Raw genomic sequence first — 19,644 nt, 5'->3', positions numbered from 1 at the left:
CTGTTGTTAACCCTTGAGCCCAATCCTTTGCCAAGACCTTTCCCTAATTCTTAGATGGCACTTACCACCTCAGTGTGCCAGCTCAGTGTGCCAGCTACAGCCCCACTGGTAGGTACCATTATCACCCCCACTTTCCAGAAGGGGGAAACCGAGGCGCACGTAACATGCACCAAGTCTTTTACTTATTAAGTGTCAGAGCCAGGGCCGTGCCATTTGGCTTCAGAGTCTGAGTCCTTGCTTGTAACCCTTCCCTGCGATGCAGACACTTCAAGGAGGGCCTCTCCCTCCCTCCGCCTTGGGTGAGCCCCACCCATTCTTCCCTATCTTGTGTTTCTTGAGTGGAGCTCATGGGAACCTGCGTCATTACACTTGGAGCTCTTGGCTGGAGGGCCGGGCTGTGTCTCTTCAATTCTGTCCCTGCAGCTTCTGACCCCCGAACAGATTCGTTCCTCCGGAGGGTGGGTGCCTGCCACACCTCTGCTGGGTCCTGGCCACCTCTGAGTCCAGGGCCTCTCTGTGGGGGTCAGGGGCAGACACAAGCTCCCTCACGAGCAGGCCGGTCACCTCCAGGTGAGTGTGGCAAGGGCGTCTCCTGGGTGAGGGCAGCCCCCTTTCCCTCGGCCTCCCCTTCATTCACACCTCATTCTCCCCTCATTCTCCCCGAAGAGCAGGGGCGCACTGGATCCTGAGAGCTGAAGGTGAAACTTCCAGGAAATATGCCAGCTGATTGTTGAACGCAGCCGCTGTTAACACTTCAATGACATAAACTTACATATTACTAAATTATATTTAAAAAGAAGTTAATAGATACTTCAAAGTCATCACCTCCTCATTACATTCCCATATTTTCCTGTCATTTATGCTCTTGGGGTTACTTCCAACTACTGAATCCCTATGGTGGAAGTACTATAATCGTGGTGGGCTGATGACCTTGTCTACCCAATTCCCTTTTCAGTAACATTGCGTTGGTAGTTTGAAAGCAGCCGTGATGGGCGTGTTTATACCATAGAAATTGACAAATGCTGCAAATCAGGACACTCGCCCCCCCCCCAACACACCCACAACCGCTCAGTCCCCAGAGATCCAACTGTTAGACATTCACAAGCCTTAGAGCCGATGTGAGGCAAATGAGCCCTCACAGAAGGAGCATGACCTGTGGATCTGGCTCACGCCAGTTTAATCCAGACTCTTCTTCTGCCAGCTGTAAGGCCTGGGCCTCACCTTTCCCATTGCAAAATAAAGCTAAGAAGAGCTTTTAAAAACCGAGCATCAACCACCTGCCAGGTGCTGAATCCACTCTTTCATCAAATCTTCCAACAGCCCTAGGAGACAGGTCCAGTGACAACCCTCGATGAAGATGAGGAAATGGAGGCGACAGATCAGGTTTGAACCACACTCTTCACTGCTGTGGTTTATTGGACCTAGAATAACAGTAGCCAGTTCACAGGGTGGTTTGGGGGATTATGCGAGGTAATGTGTGTAAAAGAGCTTGGTACAGATTTGGCTCTAGCAGTACATAGTCCACATTAATTTACCCAGAGGCTTAAGAGTGGAATCTGGACCCACCCACATTTGAATCTCAACTTTGCTATTTTCTGATTGTGAGATCTCCGGCCAGCCAAGTCACTTTGCTTGTCTAACCCTCCTTTTCCCTGTGTGAAAAGAGGGATAATAATAGCTACCTGGAAGAGCTATTCAGAACACTGGGGATAAAAGATGTAAAGTGTCTGATGAAGTGGGTACTCAATAAATTGGAGTGATTGTTCAGGATTATCTTTTATTTCATGTCACTCAGACAGCAATTCTGCCCGGCTCTGGTGAGGGACACCACAATCGGGGCTGGAGCCATAGAGGCAGTACCTTGCCTGGGCAGCTCCTGGCCTCCCCTCCTGGCCAGGTCATCCCCTCAGTGGGCCCTGGCTTCAGAAGGGCTTCCAAGGCGTGGGGACACTGTTGCTAGGCACCTGTTGCTAGGCAACGCACTGTTTCTTCTGGCCTGGCCACTTGCCCGAGGGCTCAGGCTTCTGTGGAGGAGCGCCTGCCTCCTGCAGCCTCTAGCCCTACCTCAGAGCCCCTGCGGAGGGCAGGTAAGGGTGGGGCCAGCTGGGTGGTTGGGCCCAAGAGAGCTGAGCCAACTTCTAGTGGGAGGTGGTCAAGGCCGAGGGACCCTAGGGAGAGACAAGGAGCCTGGGGTTGGGAGTGAGCTTCCCAGCTGGGGTGGCCAAGAGTTCTCAGGGTGGGCGATTGTCGGGCTATTCCGTTCCCAGAAGAGGGCACATGGGGGCAAAGATCAGGGGCTGAGGGGTCGGATACCCTGGGTCTGAATCCCGGTTCTACTACCTATGATGAGCTAATCCTTCACCACTTGGAACCTCAGTTTCCCAGCTGTAAAATGGGGGAGGGGGGTTGGTGATAAGGTGTGAGGAAGGGGAGATGAGACACAGGGTACACAAGTGTTGATGACTACTAGTCCTTTCTTCAGTTTGGGGCGTGGGTGTCGGTGGAAAGGCACAGACCTGGGGGAAGGGCCGCTGTGTGGGCTTCCATCACCTCCTCTGTGGCCTCCGCAGCCTGGGCCTGGGGCAGGCTCGGGGCCCTGGGGCTGCCAGACCTCTGGGGCTCCTTGTTCTTCCTTCCTAGGCCCCCTGGGGGCCCTGCCCCACAGCATCATGATGGGGAAACTCCCCCTGGGGGTTGTATCTCCTTATGTGAAGATGAGTTCGGGGGGCTGCACGGACCCCCTGGAATTCTACGCCACCAGCTACTGCACAGCCTACGGTGAGGGCACCTTTGTGTAGGAGGCACGTCCAGGGCACGGGGCAAGAGTGGGGACGCCCTCCTAGACCCCTGGTGCGGGCGGATGCTGGTCCTGCCTGGGGAGCCCTGGTCACTGCTCTGCCGCTCTGCTGACCCTGAGTCCTGTCTGCCTGCTTCCCTTCTGGCAGGTCGGGAGGATTTCAAGCCCCGCATGGGCAGTCACCAAGGCACAGGCTACAGATCAAATTACCGGCCCGTGGTCTCATGCCAACCCAATCTCGGTGCCCTGGACAACCCGGCCGTGGGGTACAGTCGGTCCAACCCCTGCTCACCCCCTGCCCTCCCGGGCCTTAGCCCTCAGGGCCATCGGACCTCATCAGACCAACTCCAGACTCCGCGCATGGGGTCCGGGATCCTGGGGGACTCAGGGCCTGGTCCTCAGCATGGACCCCAAAGGCAAGCAGACTCCCGAGGCTGCTGTGGGAGGTCTAAGGGAGGTGGAAGCCTCCAGGGGACAAGGGGAGGTGGCCCTGGTGGTAATAGCTCCCCGCTCCTGCCCCGCCCTCAGAGAACAAGTCTGCAACAATTTCCAGACAGTGACCAGTCAGAGCTCCCGTCCCCTGGAGGTGCCTGATGGCAAATACCCACTGCCCTGGAACATGCACCAGACCCACCCTGGCTCCTCTCGGGAGAAGGCCTGGGCAGCCACCCCCACCAGGGAGGTCAGTGCTGGGCCAGGACCAGGACGGAGGGGGACCCTAGCCTGGGGCGGAGGAAGGGCTAGAGGGTGGACAGGGTGGGGATCCCTCCAGAGGGTGGGGCTGCACTGCCAAGTGTTGGTCAAGGCTGAGATGACTGGGCCTGGGGGAGCCACAGTGTGGGCTGGGGTCCCCTCACCTTTATCACCTTTGACCTCGCCCCCATCCCCCATCCCCTCCCCCTCCATATCCATCCCCATTCCTGTCACCATCATCATCTCTACCATCCCCACCTCCAGTCCTGTTCCCTCCGCACCCCAACCCCATCCCCTTCCCCATGATCTCCCCCACCCCATCCACATGTCCACGCCCACATCACCATCCCCACTGTGGCTGTCACTTTCACTTTTGTCGTTATCATCCCTGTCTTCATTTCTATTATTGTGTGACCATCATCCTTATCACCACCACCACCAGAATGGATGCTGCCATTCATTCATTCAGGCAACCAATACGTTCTAAACACCTCTTCGATTTCTGAAGGTGATAAGTGATGGGAAAAAAAATACAACAGGGAAGAGGCAAGGACTGAAGCAGAAGTGAAGGAACTGGACCTGCAAGTCAGGAGGGTCAGAAAAGAGCTTACTATGGAGACATTAGACAAAAACTTGAGGGACGTCAGTATTCCTCCAGATGCAGCAAAGTAAGGGAAGAGCATTCCAGGCAATGCAGACAGCAAGTGCAAAGGCCCTGAGGTGGGAGCACCTGATGGGAGGAGGGACAGCAAGGAGGCAGGTGGCTGGAGCAGAGTGAGGAGCTTAGGTCCTTGTGGGCCGCCGTCAGGACGTGGGATCCTACCCGGAGTGCAATGGGAATACTGCAGGGCTTTGAGCAGAGGAGGGATATGGCCCAGCTTCATCGTAAAGGGACCCCTCAGGCTGCTGTGCAGATACTCTGTAGGGGTCAAGGGCAGAATCAGAGTCAAGAAGTGATTGCCATCCCCTCACCTGGAGGGTAATTGGCTGCTCCGTCCTCCCAGGTCAGGAAGGTCCATTTTGACACCCAGGACTATGGGCCCCAGGCCATCAAGGGGCTGGAGCCCAAGGAAGTGCCCTTGCTCCACCGACAGCAGAACAAGGGCTCGCTGGAGTGGGAGGATGCCCGAAACGTGAGTGGGTGGCCCCGATGAGGGCCTTGGGCCGGGCAGAAGGGCCGGACCCACCTCCTCCGGCTTCCTCGAGACAGGTTCTGTGCTGACTCACCCAAGCAGCCAGCTCAGTGTGGGCTCAGGGCACACACACTCAAAGAGACTGGGGCGAGGCAAGGCTTTGATATTTGGTATTTCCAAGGCAGCAGCAAAGTGGTCCTCACGGGCTTCCTTACATGTATCTTGGGATTTAATACCTGAGCCCCCTTCTCTCCCGATCCCATCCAGCGCCCCAGTGCAGTGTGAGCACCCATTCCCTTCCACCCGCCTCTCTCCTCTCTTTGGGCCCCTCCTGCTCTGGGTCGCAGGGGCTCTGGGTCCCGTTTTTCATTACTGGAGTCCAGCGTGGGGTATGACTTAGTTTTCATTGTCACGGAGGAACTGTGCTCTCCTGGTGGAATTTCTGGCGCTGTGATGCCTGATGAGAGAGAGGTTTGTGTGGGAGCATGCAGGTTTACTCAAAGCACAGAGAACCGGAGAGCCAGCACTGCCCCCACTGCCTTTGGGCCCTGGTCTACCTTGCGTCCCCCATCGCTCCACTCTTTGTGCTCCAGGGCCCCCGCTTCATGACTTCCGAGTATAATCCCAAGTATCTCAAGGAGCCTTCAAACCAGCCAGGTAGGCAGGAGTGAGTCTAAGCTCAGGCCTCCCACTACACCTCCCTATTCCCGACCCTTGGGAGAGACCCCCGGGGACCCCAGAGCTGGCACAGGGCTAAGGAGGCACCAGCGGAAGACAGAAGGACATATCGGCAGCTTGGGGAAACCATCTTCCCTGGGCTGACCTCTGTGCTTTAGGTCTGCTGATCTCCAAAGGACGACTCTCTTGCTTAGGAGGGCTGTTCGAGGTTTGCCCTTCCTTTTGCTCTCCCCTCTTGCTCTCTGCCCTGGACTCTGGAGTTCCCCTGTTGCCCATGATCCTGGCTGCTCCGGCCTCCAGATCCTTGGAGCCAGCTCCCCCCACACCTACTGGGACACCGAGCCACTGGTGGTCACATTGGTGGGGCCTGCTTGTCCCAGGCCAGCACAGAGGGGCTGTCTTTTGCAGATCTCTTGCAGAAGAAATCAACTGGTGCCAAGGAGGAGACTGGCTTAACCGAAGCTTCCAACAAGAACCCCATCATCTTCCAGCCGCCCTCCCAGGTCCTCCCTGGGGACCCGGTAAGTCAGGCTGGGCCCCACTAGAATTTCAAGGTGATTGAAGCTCTCCAGTCTGGGGGTTTCTAGCTTTAAAAATGTATATATATGAGCTGCAGAAACCTTTGCCGAAACACAAGATGAAAGAGCTTGGGCGAAAACCACTACTTTGGTCCAACTCCCCCATTTTCTGGATGAGAAGACTGAGGTCCAAAGAGGAAAAGCAGCATAGCCAAGGTCACTGAGAGTTCAGACAAGAACCCTGGACTGCTGGTTCCCATTCAGCATCACGCCCTCCCCTCCCTTCTTCCCAAACCCTCCCCTTTCCTTTGTAAGTCCAACTACACCCCTTTGTGCTGAGCCCTTCTCTGTGCTCAGGACAAAGGAGCAGTTAAGCAGCCTGATTCTCCTCTGTGGCCTCTTTCCAGGTCCTCCTCCCCAGCCGGAGTGTCACCAAGTCAGACTTTCTCCCCATGACCCATCCTCATGTAAGCTGAGCCAGGGTTGGAGGGGAATGTCTGTGCCACAGCCTGAGGTCCTCCTGTGGGGCAGTTGGGATGGTGCCGGAAGCCGTGCCAGGGGCTGCTTTGCTGCCTTAGGGGGATGAGTTCCTGCCGGTGCTGGCCAGAGGCTCCGAGCGGGAGACCGGCTTCAGCCGAGTGAATGAGAGGATTCTGAACCCCAGAGTGAGTGGCCTCGGGGGGCTCCCCTGTGTGTTCTGAGAAGGGAACACTCAGAGAGGAGGAGCCAGGGAGGTTTCTTGGACCCGGTGGCATTCGATCCAGGCAGTGCAATATGGGAAGAATCAGGATATTTGGAGTTGCAGAGGAAGGACCCCTGGGTGGAGGGGGAAAGGCCCAGGGGCTGGAAAGTGAGGGGTGTGTTCAAAGCCGTGACTTCAGTGGGGCTGGAGGGGGACACATCCTGGGGCTGGGGCGGTTGAGGCTGCATGGGCCTCTGCCTGCCTTCCCTCCATCCTGCTGCCTCACCCTGGCCACCCGGCCACCCTTCTTGTGACTCTGTCCCTGCAGGCGCCCCCTTCCGGCCCAGAGCCCAGCAACATGAACCACTGGCAATTCCAGCCCCCGCAGAGGATGCAACAGACAAATGTTGCCCTGCTTGGCCGGGAGACCGTGGGGAAAAAGGTAAGGCCTGGGGTACCCAGCCCCTACCCCTAATCCCCACCCCCTCCTGACCTGAGAAGTCCCCTCTCTATCCCTCTGGTGCAGGAGCCCCCAGGGTTCAGCCTTAACAACCCCAGCTATGTCCGGAGCCCCTATGACCCTGACCTGGATAATCGCTACCTGACCACCTACAACCAAGGGTGAGCCCCTCTTCCCTACCCACATCTGGGTCTGTGAAGCTGACCCATTTTACAGACAGGGAGACTGAGACTGCGAAAAGTAATGAGCTCACAGTAATGAGTGAAGAAGGCCAACACTTGATTAATGTGGGTTCCCCCAGAAGCAGACTCCAAGCCAAGGAGTTGGGTGTGAACCCTTTATTAAGGGTGTCAGGGATGGGGGTAATGGGGTGGGGAAGGGATGGCAGCCAAGAGCAGTGTATTATTAAACCAGGTATCCCATGGGGAGATGCTAGAAAACAGTGCAAAACACACAACTCAGAATCATCCCAGCCAAGGAACGAGAGAGCTGGGGTATTCATACCCCACACCCATTGATCCTTGGTTAAGGGCTGTCCCCAGGGGTGATATTAAATCCCAGGTACCTCCTTGCTCCAGTAACCCAAGGGCAGCTTTCCCAGTGGTGCAGTGCAGGCCACTGGTGGGCAGGGGAGGAATGAGGGAGTACAATGGGGTCTATGTGGAGCAACAGGGCATCTGCTAAGAGACCACAACCAGTCCATGGCAGGTGGGCTCCATGCACTCTCAGAAGGTAAGCTCTGTGCTGTGTGAGCCCTGGGCAAGGAGTGAGTGTCCTGGGCATCAGGGAAGGCTTCCAGGAGGAAGTGGCCCTAGAGTCATGGGGGAGGCTGCCCGGGCCAGGACTGGGTGGGGAGGGCATCACAGGACTGGGATAATGGAGGTGTAATTCTTAGGCAAAAGCCTCCCCTCCTGGCCTCTGTCATCTGTGTGTCAGCCTGTGTCATCCGCGTCCACACTGCTCCCCCCCAGCTCCTCCATCTCCCAGGAGGATTGGAGCGAAATGCTCCCTCTTTTGAATGGGGACGCTGAGGCTCAGAGGGTGGAAGTGTTGCCTGAGCCTCACAGCAGATCCGTGATGCACGTGGCTGCTCCAGTTCCCGTGGAGGGCAAGGGGGAGGGGCGGAGCCTCACTCTGGGAGTTGGGGGACAACTGTGTTCCTGCCCCTCCCCAGGCTCCCGCAGACCCTCAGGCCCAGCCACCTCTCCTTCCCCCGCCTGCCTGCCTGGGTTTCTGAGTGCTCAGCAGGTGTCAGGCGCACCCTCCTTCCTCATGGGCCCAGAGCCCCAGGGGTTGTAGTCACTGATTTTCTCATGTATCTCTCCGCACCCCCTTTGTAAACTCAAGGGCTGGGCCCACATCTTGCTCATTTTGGCACCTTCAGAACCCGCCCCAGTGCTCAGTGAAAATTGGCAAAATGGAAGAAAAAGTCAAACGCCTAGAGAGAAATGGAGGCGACGGGGTCCCCAACCCCCATCCTCTCCCATCCCCCGAGACATTCACAAGGCCAGGGAGGGAGGCATGGCATCTCTTAAAAGTCTTTTACACTCCAGAGTGCTGTCTCAGCCTCAGGGGTGGCACCGAGGAGGGGCGCCCAGCTCAGGGGCAGCGTGAGGGCAGGCTTCCAGAGTAAGAGGTGAGTGAGTTCCTGGCAGAGTGAACAGCGTGGGCAAAGGCAAGGAGGTTGGAGGACCTGCAGCAGTCTGTGCTCCTCTGGAGCCAAGATTCCTGCTGGAGAAGCGCAGAGAGGCTGCCGAGGACAGAGACCAGCTTCCCGCCAGCTACTCTTCTGTGTCGTAGGTACTTCGAGAACATCCCTAAGGGTCTAGACAGTGAAGGCTGGACTCGAGGTGGCTTCCAGCCCCAGAAGCCCGGAGGCTATGCCCTCAACCAGCCGGTCACCCGCCTGCAGGCCACCCCCAACCCCACGGAGAGCTTGCAGCGCCTGCATCCCCATGTGGGCAGGTAGCACGCCCCCCTCCTGCTCTGTCCTTTGCTGCATCTAGGCCTTTCCCCGGCCTCTCCTCCCTCCTTTGTCTGTCTTCCATCTGAGAGGCCCATTTCCTCTCTCTGGTTTGTTCATAGCCTCTTCTGCCCAGCGGGGCTGCTGCCCTCCTCTGCCCAGCGACCCCTCCCTCTGCACGGCTGCCCCCTCCCCCGCCGCCCCAGTCCCCGGGGCGCTCGTGTTTCCTCGCATTTGGCCATCGCCCACCTGCTCCCTGCCAGCTGTGGGGTGGGGTGTGTGGGGACAAAGCGGAATGACTGTGGCTCTGCCTCTCTCTGACTCCTTTCTGCTCAGTCCAATTCCTCAGAAATCCCGTTTGTACCAATAATGGCCCAGAGCTGGCCGGCAAAGACTCTCTGTGGCTTGGCCGTCCCGGCTGAGCCCTGGCCCCGTGCAGAGGTGGGGGCGAAAGAGAAGGTCCGGGCTTGCTGCCCCTACCCCTCCCTCCCCTGCATCCCCTCCTTCCTGCAGGACCCTGGTCTCGGCTGACCCCTTCTACCGAGCCACGCCTCCCGGCAGCCACGGCAGCGGCTTCGCGGTGCCCCTCTGAGCCTGAGGCCTGGGTAAGGGGCCGGGGGACCTCCACCCACAGCTGCTCCCGGGGCAGGGGTGGCCATCGTGGACCAGCCCCCCATCCTAAGCCCTGGGTCAGGCCAACCCTGCCCGGGGACCCCAGCCCCAGAGTGGGGGGTGGGAGATCAGGGGCATCTCGAGGTGGGGAGAGTGCACAGACCATGGGAGCCCCTCAGGCCTCATCTCTGTCTGCACAGGTTTGCCGACCCCAGGGGACAGGAACTGGCTACTGTCCCTACTCCCACATTCCCCGGGGGGCTCCCCGGCTACTTTGCTAATGAAATAAAGAGCAGTGCGGCAGAGCAGGGTCAGCGCGGTCAGAGGGGGCTGGGAAAGGAGGGCTGAGGGTGGGGAGTGGGTGCAGGGCTGGAGGGGCCAGGTCTGGAGTCAGGGAGGCCTGGTGGGACTCACTGTCATGCTCTGGACAAGGCACCTTGCTCTTGAGACTCAGTTTCCTCTCCCATGTAGGGGTCTCCGAGGACCTGTGCTAAGCGGTCCATCAAGTGTGGAAGGGAGGAAGTCCCAGGGAGGAACAGGCGGGCCAGAGAGGGGGAGGCGGAGGCGGGCGGGAGGTAGGTCTACAGCACGGGGCAGGGGATCAAAGCAGGACAGCCGGGGGCCTTCTGGGTTTAAAGGAGGGGGGGGAAGACTCCCCTGGCCGTCTGGTGGTTAGGTCTCCGCGCTGCCCATCTTCCAACACAGGGGGGCGCGGTTTGATCCCTGGTTGGGGAACTAGGATCCCACATGCCGCGCGGCACAGCCAAGAAGTTAAATAAATACATACGTACATATACACCCACACACGCATACATACATACACACACATACACGCATACATATACACACGCATATATACACACACACATACACACCCACCCACGCATACATACATACACACATACACACATATACACACATGCATATATACACATACCTACCCACATACACACCCACCCACGCATACATACACACATACATACATGCATACACACATACATACACACACATATACACATACATACATACACTCATATACACGTAAATAAAGGAGAGGGGAGGACAGCCGGGCAGAAAGAGTCGCAGAGATCTCTCTCCAGAGATGGATGGAGGAGGGTCCGCAGTGGATGGAGCCCCCGGACACCGACACTGGGAGGGATGGCGGCTGGTCCCAAAGGCTGGTGCCCCAGTGCCTTTGTGAGAATTAGTACAAGGCTACCTCTAGGCAGACGCCCCCATGTGAGCACAGGACCTAAAGAGCAAAAGTCTTAACGGAAAGAGAAAAACCTCTCTTTCTCCAGCCAGGTGTTGCAGCCTGAGACAGGGCCCTCAGCCTGCAAGGCAGAATCTGGGCTGCCTCTCAGAGCCTTCCGTCACCTCTGCCAGGTGCTTTTGTGCAGTACACAACCGTACAACTGTACGCTGTGGCCCTGCTAGCACCAGCCCCTTATTTTATAAATGAAGAACCTGGACCCAGAGAGGAGGGTGCATGAGCTGCTTGAAGTCGCACAGGACAGAAAGGCAGCAGCCGCCCCTGGCCGGGGATGTCCCCTGCACCTTGCAGCCCAGCCCCGCATGCAGGAGGGCAGACTCAGAGGTCCAGCAGCTGGTCCCCACCCTCCACCTCTACCCCTGCCCCTTAGTGGGAGTCTGTGGAACAGCTCTGCTGGCCCTGGGGCCTGGCTGTGCCCAGCAGTCTTGAGCAGCAGGTCTAGGGGCTGTCCAGGGCCTGGCTGGGGCTCCATGTGGGATGTGGGTGGCTCCAGCTGGCTCCAGCCTTGGAGGAGGGGCGGAGGGGACACAGAGTGTCTCGACTACGAACCCAGCCAGACTCAGGACCCACCGACAGCCCCACAGACTGTGGGTGCAGCCCGCTGGTCCATGGCCCCAACATCAAGGGTAAGTGACCAAACCAGAGACTTGCCAGCAGGGCTGGGCCACAGTAGTGGTCTGGTCATAGTGAAGTTGGGGGAGAGGGAGGGGGTCCACCAGCGGCTCCTGCCCACAAGCTCACACACACAAAAGCACACTCAAACGCAAGACACACACAGACCTCTGAAGACACGCACACACAAACACATACAGACGCATAAACGCCAACAGGCAACTACACGTAGATTCACTAACACAATCACACATAGAAACATATGGAAACACAAAACAGACACGTACACAAACACACCTTCACATAAACACCCAAGGTGCTTGCGCATGCAGACCCATAAACACACACAGGCAGACCTACAGACACTTCATAGACCCAGACATGCAGACACACAAAAACAGATGTATAGAGACCTCCAGGACAGACGTGAGCGTGCACACACAAACACGCCGCAGCCCGCTCCGTTTCACCTCTCCATGTCCTTCCCCACCAGTGTCTTGCTGCAGCTCGTGTTTCCTGCTCACCCTACCCCTACCGGCTCAACGAGGGATATGGTGTCAGGGACACTGGTGCCAGATGACACCATCTCTCCCCCACCCTCCCCCATCGTCCTGCACCAGGCCAGGTGACCTGGGGCCACCCTGGGTTGTTTCCTGAGCTGGAGCTGTGGACCCCACCCCTGAGCTCCCCTTAGCCCCTGCCTTCTCCCCCTGCAGCTTCTCTCCCAGGCAGACCATCCTGGCCTCCCTGTTTGGGTCCTGGGCTCCAGCCCAAGGGGTCGTTTGAAGACAGGGTGACCCAGGGCGTGGGGTGGCAGGAAGGGGGTCCAGGAGGGACCAAGGTCAAACCTAGGTGGTTCTAGAGCCCCTGCCTGGTGCAGGACACAGATTTCCTCATCTCTAGGAGAGGAGGCTGACACAGAGGTAGAGTGACTCGCCCCAGGTCACACAGCCAGTAAGGAAGTCTCCTGGTGGGGGCGTGAGTGGACTCCAAGTCATTCCGGGCTTCCTGACTTTTGCTGTTCCCACCGAGTCACTCAGGGCAGGACCCCTCGGTGAGGGAACTCAAATAGGCAGAGTGGCCAGAAGTGGGCACCGAAGGAGGCAAGGCTGGGGGAAAGGACCCCGTGGAGGGGCCAGCCCAAGGCTCTGCCACGGGGGTGGGAGCAAGTGAGGCTGAGAGGCGGGCATCCCCGTGGAGGAGGCAGGTTGGGCAGGTTCCAGGGGCCTCGCTGACCTTATTACGGGGCCCTTCTCTGTCCCCCTCCTCCGTTATGAGGCTCCGAAAGGGCACAGACGTGTCTGTCTTGTTCACACTGGACTTCTAAAGCCCAGGGTGGTGCTGGCACCTTTGCAGGTGCTCAGTAAATATTAAATAATGGAATGAATGAACGAACACATGAACGAATGATCTCTGCCTGCCAGTGGGGGCACCAGATGTGGGTTCTAGGTGCCACCTGCGCTGTGCCAGGATGTCAGTCACCCAGGCTCCCTGCATCAGTGCAGCCCAGTGGCTGAGACCCTGTTGTGGCCCCAGCCCCTCGCCCGGATGCCGTGGCTGTGGCCCTCGGGACCCCTGTGCTTTGCCCTCCAGGCCGCCCCTTCTCCCTCTGCATGTGCCCTGTTGCCCTCCCCTCCGGCCCAGCCTCTGACCAAGCCCAACCACGCTTCCCTGCCGTGGCCTGAGGGCCCTGCATTCCAACCTTGATCCCCGGCAGGTCCCACGACCACGGCCGGATCAGTGCCAAGCAATCCTCTGTGCGTCACCAGGGCAGGAGCGGTGGGCGCGTCTCACCCTGTGGCCACTTGTGTTACTGAAACCCCGTGGGAGGGACTGGCCTTTGCCACATCACTCTCCTTTGTGCTGTCAGGTGGAAAGCAGGAGATGTGGCTTCATTTTCAGGGGCCCGTCCGCTCACGCCTCTGAGACTTGAGCTTCCAGTCTGGCCCCGACCAGCATCAGCCTGGCCCCCTTTCCTTGCCTGGGCCCAGGCTGTCTGCAGCGGGTAGCTGTCCAGGCCCGAGCTCCGGAGTCAGGCTGCTTGGGTCCAAATCCCGGCTCCCCACACCCTGCGGCTGCCTCCTGCCTCCAGCTGACCATCTGAGCTACAGCTAGGAGTTGTGCCCGCCCTGTGGGCTAGAAGAGCTGCTGCAGTGATGCTGGAGCAGAGGAAACCCGAGTCCCAGATAGGAGTGGGGACTTGAAGTTGTCACAGGGTCTGGCCTTTGTCCCTTCCTGCTTGGCCCTGGACAGGCCCCTGAGGACCCTTCTCTGGGAGCAGGCCTCCACTTGTCTGGGAGAGTTTGGGTGGGCGATCCACCTGTACAGCCTTACAGCCTAACCTGGAGGCCCCGTGAGGAGGCCCCGTCTCTCTCTCTCTCTTTTTTTTTTTTTAATATTTATTTATTTGGCTGCGCCGCCCCTTTAGTTGCGGCACGTGGGATCTAGTTCCCTGACCAGGGATTGAACCTGGGCCCCCTGCGTTGGGAGCGCCCTAACCGCTGGACCACCAGGGAAGTCCCGCGGGGGCCCTGTCTCTGAGGCCAATTCTCCCAGGCCCTCCTGGAAGCTGTTCCCCTCAGCCGTAACCAGGCGAGTCTCTCCTTTCAGCGGGTGCCTGTTGAATCTGTTCCCAAAGCTTCCTGCCTGCCCCGCCCCCCGATATTTTAGAAGCAGCTGTGAGGTGCGCAGTGACGGTGATTACCCTTTATTAAGCCCTTGCAGCCTGCCGGGGGCTGGGAGCATTCCGTGGGCATCCGTCGTTTCAGCAGGAACGCAGGAGGGCCTCCCTCTGGGGGAAGTCTGGGGACACAGGTGGGTGCTGCGCTGACGGCATTGGGGTGGGGTGCGGAGCCCAGAGGGCTGATGGGACGGCAGGATGGGGACAGATGCTGGGTGCCCACTTGGGGCGCACGCGGATGTGTGTGAGGCTGAGGCCTGTCGTGGCGCTGTGACAGCTGATGCTGACGGGCACCATCTGGCCTGAGTCACGTGGCGACCTGAAGATCCACCAGCTCATGGGCGTGACAACTGGTCCGCTGGGAAGAGGCATCTGTTCATGGGAACGGGAGGCCTGGGGGGTGGAGGGAGGCCCTGAGTGGGGAGGCTGCAGGACAGCGGGTCTGTTACCCACAGACAGATGGAGGGCCTGAAAGTCAGAACCCCATCCCCAATTTCCTCTCTGACCATCTGGAGGGCCACCCATTCCCACGGAAATGTTCCCTGAACGGCAAATATTTTAGAAGAGGGATCAGACCCAGGAAATCCCCACCTGGGGCCTCTATTCAAGGTCAGAGGAGGGCCTGCTGGGGTCTTCGAGGCGCCCTGACACTCCTTGCTTCTCAAGATGCTGCTACAGACAGGGTTTGCCAAGAAAGTTCTTTGAGTCATAAAACTTCACCCCCGGAAGGACCTTTGTAAAAACCAGGTCAGCCTGAGCCAGAGAGATGTGGCCGGTTCCCAAAGGCTCACGGCTTAGTGAGAGCACGCTTGGGTCTCTGTTTGGAACACAAGGCCTTTCCCATCACATCACTGCACTGGGGGTCTCAAGTGTGCAGCTGGTGAAAAGCATGGGGCTTTATTTTCATTTGCTGAAGAAGAGGGGTGTGTGTGTGTGTGTGTGTGTGTGTGTGTGTGTGTGTGTGTGTGTGTGTCAGAGGTCCCCAGTTAAAGAGACAGGCCGGAAAGGTATCTGAGAAAGGCATCCTAAGACAGAGATTGGGCGAGATCCTGAAAAAGCTGTGCTCAGGAAAGACTTTGGGAGGCTCTGGGCCCAGTGAAGTGTGGCCCCTCTGGTCCCCTCGAGTCCCTGTGGTAGGACAATCTTGCTGCAGGGGCACTGGATGCTGGTCCTCCCGCAGCCGCCGTCCTCACCTGTCCTCAGAGGGGATTCTACACAGTCCCTTCTGCTCTGCTCTCATTTCCAATTCAAAACCTGGGGTGGGTGCTTCTGCTCCCAGGTCACACGCCTGCTTCCAACCTGCAAAGGAAGCTGGGAATTCCCAGAGTTTTCAGCTTCCATAATAGGACGTGTGGATTCTGCCTTGTAAAGCAGTTGGGGTTCTCCAACCTAGGAGAATGCTGGGAGGCCCAAAGAATTCAAATGTCCTTCACATGTGGGTTACCATCAAGAAGAAGGAAATAAGAATTTGTGGAGTGCCTCCTGTGAGCCAGATGCCTTACACACCTGGCAGGGATGCTGCTGGCCCTTAAGGACTTTTCGTGAGACATGGGAAAACAGACCCTTCCTCTCTTGCCCTAGTGGTATACCAATCTATGAGGTTCCTGATGCAAACGGAGCCCCTTGGACCTGGTTCCCGCGTGCAGGGCACCACCTGTTCAGCTGTGTGCACAGCAGGTGTGGATTTCACAGGCATATACTCAGGAGCTCAGAAATGTACCTTGGACTCTCTGTAACTGGTATCCATCTCTTTGCTTCCAGTTCAACTTAGTCCTCTTTGAATTTAAACTGTCAACTGAAAAAAAATTCACAGTGTGAGAGTCGTGTGAGTTAAGTTTTATTTGGGGCTAAATGAGGACTACAGCCCAAGAGGCAGCATTACGGATAGCTCTGAGCAACTGCTCCGAAGAGGTGGCGGGGGGGAGTCAGTATGTATGTGATTTTGGTGAAGGGGGAGTACATGCCATCGAGTACATGCTATTTTTTGCAGAAGGTTGCTGAGTGTCTTGTGAAGGTTACTGCTTGTCACGAGGAGCAGACATCACCATGAAGGATTTTAGTGCTTTTCTAGATACAAGGAGATGCAAGAAGTGGGCTCATAAAATCTTCTCCTGAAAATATCTATCTGAACACCTGTCCTGCCAGTTTCTCCCAGAGCACAGAGCGCCGCATTCCTGATCTCCACCCCGAACTCTTTCAGGGGGTGTTGAAGGTCAGCAGCTGCAGTGACTCATAATTTAATCCTTGTAGAGGAAGATGGCAAGTGCCAATTGGTAGCTGACAAAACTGTCCATTCAGGACTCAAATCCAATCAGGTCAGGATCTGCCCCCTCCCTTTCATCTCCTTCTCCGGGAGGGTGTATACATGGAGCTTGCTGCCGGGGGAGAAGCATCCATCCATGTTGATTCCCCCTGAGATGTGGGAACTCAGTGGGCTTTGGCCATCCACACCTGTCCCCCCCGTACCTGACAGGGACAGAGTAAAGGGACAAAGTAGGTAATTAAATAGTTAATCCTACTAGGGGATTGTAAATAAAGAAAAAAGTATGGGAGACTTTTTTCTAAGTCTAAGACTAAGTTAATGATCACTCAAGAAAGCAGGTTTGCTTAACCACAAAACCAAGCAGGCTTGCTTAGCAACGAAACCGTGCAACAGAGGCATGAGACACTCCCCCAAACACTAAACCAATTATGGCATGAGACCCACTTCCTGCCCAGTGAGCTCAGTAAGTTAATGATTCCTAGGACATGCTCCTCTGGGCGCATTAAAAACAAAAATATATATATATATAAGGAAACCTGAAATGCCATTTTTAGCATATGTTACCACCTTTTTGCTCATTTCCATTGTGCCATGACATTCCTGGCTTGACCATGTAGGGATGAGAAAACTCCCCCAGCTGACATGGAGGAGCAGCTATGATGGAAGCGTGACGTCTACTCGAGAGTGAGGAAGAAGGTGGTCTTTTCCCCCTCGCCACTTTTCCTTTGATTATAAAACTGTAGCCCACTAAGTCCTTGGGACGAGGCATTGTCTCACCTGCCCACTCGTGAGCCTCACAGGCGTCCTATTCTAATAAATCACTTCTTAGCTATCACTTTGCCTCTTGCTGAGTTCTTTCTGCACTGAGACGTAAAGAACCGGAGCTCCTCAGAGCCCCCCAAAACTCCACCTAGCGGTTTCACACCTGCCCAGAAGCAACTGTGACGCTCTGATCTCTGGTTGCCAGGGTCACGCAATCAATCCTTCAGCTGCCTTACCTGGACCACATACGCATCTCCTCCAGGTCCGTCGGCTTGCTCTCAGACACACCAGGTCCGCACTGGAGGTGCATAAACTTCTGGATACTCCCCCTCATGATACAGGGGTGTATAGAGGATTCTGGGGAGGGGCCAGTTCTCCTCCATTTCTACTGAGGCTTCTCCATACCGTGGAGGGGGGCAGGGCATTGTGGGAGGACTGTTGCATCCTCAGGACATACCTGGTAAAGGAAGTGTAGTTCCCCTCTGCCCTGGTGTCCCCCAAATGTACTTGGGACCCTTTCATGGCACCCTCAAGCTCAGCCCAGAGCAGGTGGCCAGGGACCCCTTTGAGGGCCAGCATCCAGGTTTAGGAGTACTGCTCTGCCCCTTCTCTCCCACCTGCCTGTTGAAACTTTATCTCCTTTCGGGTGGAATCTTGGCTTCTGTGACGGCACATGCTTCCCCACTCCAGGGCTTACAGCATCAGTTCCCTGCTCTCCAAGTTCAAAGCCAAGTTTCTTGACTTCCAAAAAATATTTCTCTCTTAAAACGGGCTCTGCGTTTCAAAGCCTCTTTTGCAACTCAAAGCTGAGGAATTGACTCTCTGTTCTGAGTTTCCTTTGGAGAGCAGAATATAAGAAGCTAATTTAGCGTCTGAATGGAGGGGAAGGGATATAAGGAAACTGCCTCTGGAGGAGCAGCAGTTAATATCTCAAAATGATAATTCCCAGCTCCCGTGTTATCTCACTGACACGATAATCCTTCGAGGAGAGCGTGATTGCAAACCATTCCAGGGCTGGGACTAGGATGAGGTGAGTGAGGCATTTCCCTGGGCACAAAATTTAAAGAAGTGCCCCCAAACTGAGGAATGTAGATCAATAGTAGTTCAATGCAGGCATTTGTGGGTTTTTTTTTTTGTTTGTTTTGTTTTTTACGTTTTTTGTTTTGGCTGCACTGTGCAGCCTGTGGGATCTTAGTTCTCTGACCAGGGATGGAACCTGTGCCCCCTGCAGTGGAAACGAGGAGTCTTAACCACCGGACCGCCAGGGAAGTCCTGAATGCAATAATTTTAAAAATCAAAATTAATGCAAAAAACTCACGATGAACAAGATATCAAAATTTAGAATAAAGACAGGATTCGTACTACTGATCTTTCCTTTTGCTGCAGGCTCCAATATGGATCACAGCACTGGTACCAATCCTGCCTATATTGCATTCACCTATTATTTCTCTTGATTACTATGGAGCTTTTTGGTACCTCCTTAAATTCTGTGCCCGGGGCAAGTGCCTCACTCACCTCACCCTAGCCGCCCTCCGCATCCCCCACCCCCGCTTCCCCCCCAACCCCAGCCCCACTCCACCACTATTTGGGACTTTTTCCAGATTTGAGAATTGAGGTTCTGAGAGAGTGAGTAGCTCAAGTGGGACAGATGGCCCCAGGGAACCTGTGGGAGAGAGACTTCCCATTCATTCATTCAACACATATTCCTTGAGTAGGTACAAAGCAGCAAGCACAGGGCTGAGTACCACGGAACATCAGTGAACAAGGTCCCTACTGTTGCCGAAATCTTGGCTTCTCTGTGTACTGATGCCAAACAGAAATACGGAAACAGAGATTTTGGAGGAAGAGAGAGATGGCTTTATTTTTCTGCCAGGCAGAAGGGAAGACACAGCAGGCTAGCCCCTCAAGAACTGTGCCCCCCCCCCTCAGGGAATCAGAGATTTTATATGTGGGGCTTGCAGTCTGGGTTATATGATAAAGATCAAAGTAGTGAAGGTCTTGCATTCTTCTTCTTCCTGCATTATTTCAAAACAGTCACAGCTGGCGTCAGGCAGCCTGGTAATTGGGTCCGTCTGTCTCTGGGTTATCGCCTGCGACCTTCTATGTGACATGCAAATACAACAAGGGGTGATTTGCTACAAGGGAGTGCAGGATGTAATTCACATAGTGTTAAAGAGTGATAGGTTCGCTTTGTGAAGTACAAATCTAGTTACAAGACACTACAGATTAGTAACAGTTAAAATAAAACTAGGATTGACTCACTCTTTCAGGCCAGGTTATGTTTCTTCTCTAGCCTGTTCACTGTTCCCTTTATTTTCCTTCTTCTCATGGAGATTCTATCTTGGTACAGAGGAAACAGACTTCAACTAATTCATGGTTAATTATTTATTGAATTATAGTTGGAATAAGTGATTTGAAGAAGAAATGTGGGAATTCAAGAATCTGTAACACAGGGGCTTGACTCCCATGTGCTCTGGGGGATCTGGAAGGATTCTCCGAGAGAGGAAGGTTGTGAGCC

At 55.9% G+C, this 19,644-nt stretch overlaps 1 protein-coding gene across 1 annotated transcript; it reads left to right on the top strand.

Moving 5' to 3' along the window:
• Positions 1-2,014: 2,014 nt before the first annotated feature.
• On the top strand, positions 2,015-12,207 carry SAXO4 (stabilizer of axonemal microtubules 4). The gene is made up of 15 exons (XM_089914223.1): positions 2,015-2,778; positions 2,946-3,063; positions 3,326-3,479; positions 4,495-4,623; positions 5,217-5,280; positions 5,710-5,822; positions 6,227-6,286; positions 6,398-6,484; positions 6,830-6,943; positions 7,028-7,122; positions 8,762-8,926; positions 9,438-9,504; positions 10,008-10,111; positions 11,915-12,046; positions 12,138-12,207. The coding sequence occupies exons 1-15, from the start codon at positions 2,460-2,462 to the stop codon at positions 12,205-12,207; spliced, it is 1,791 nt and encodes a 596-aa protein (XP_089770349.1). The 5' UTR covers positions 2,015-2,459.
• The last annotated feature ends 7,437 nt before the right edge of the window (positions 12,208-19,644 follow it).

Source organism: Delphinapterus leucas, chromosome 7 (genome assembly GCF_059928025.1).
Source record: "Delphinapterus leucas isolate spDelLeu-1000000601 "Yukka" chromosome 7, BTC_Dleu_Yukka2, whole genome shotgun sequence".
Taxonomy (NCBI): domain Eukaryota; kingdom Metazoa; phylum Chordata; class Mammalia; order Artiodactyla; family Monodontidae; genus Delphinapterus; species Delphinapterus leucas.
The sequence above is the reverse complement of the archived record's forward strand: the minus strand, read 5'-3'. Positions and strand labels throughout refer to the sequence as shown.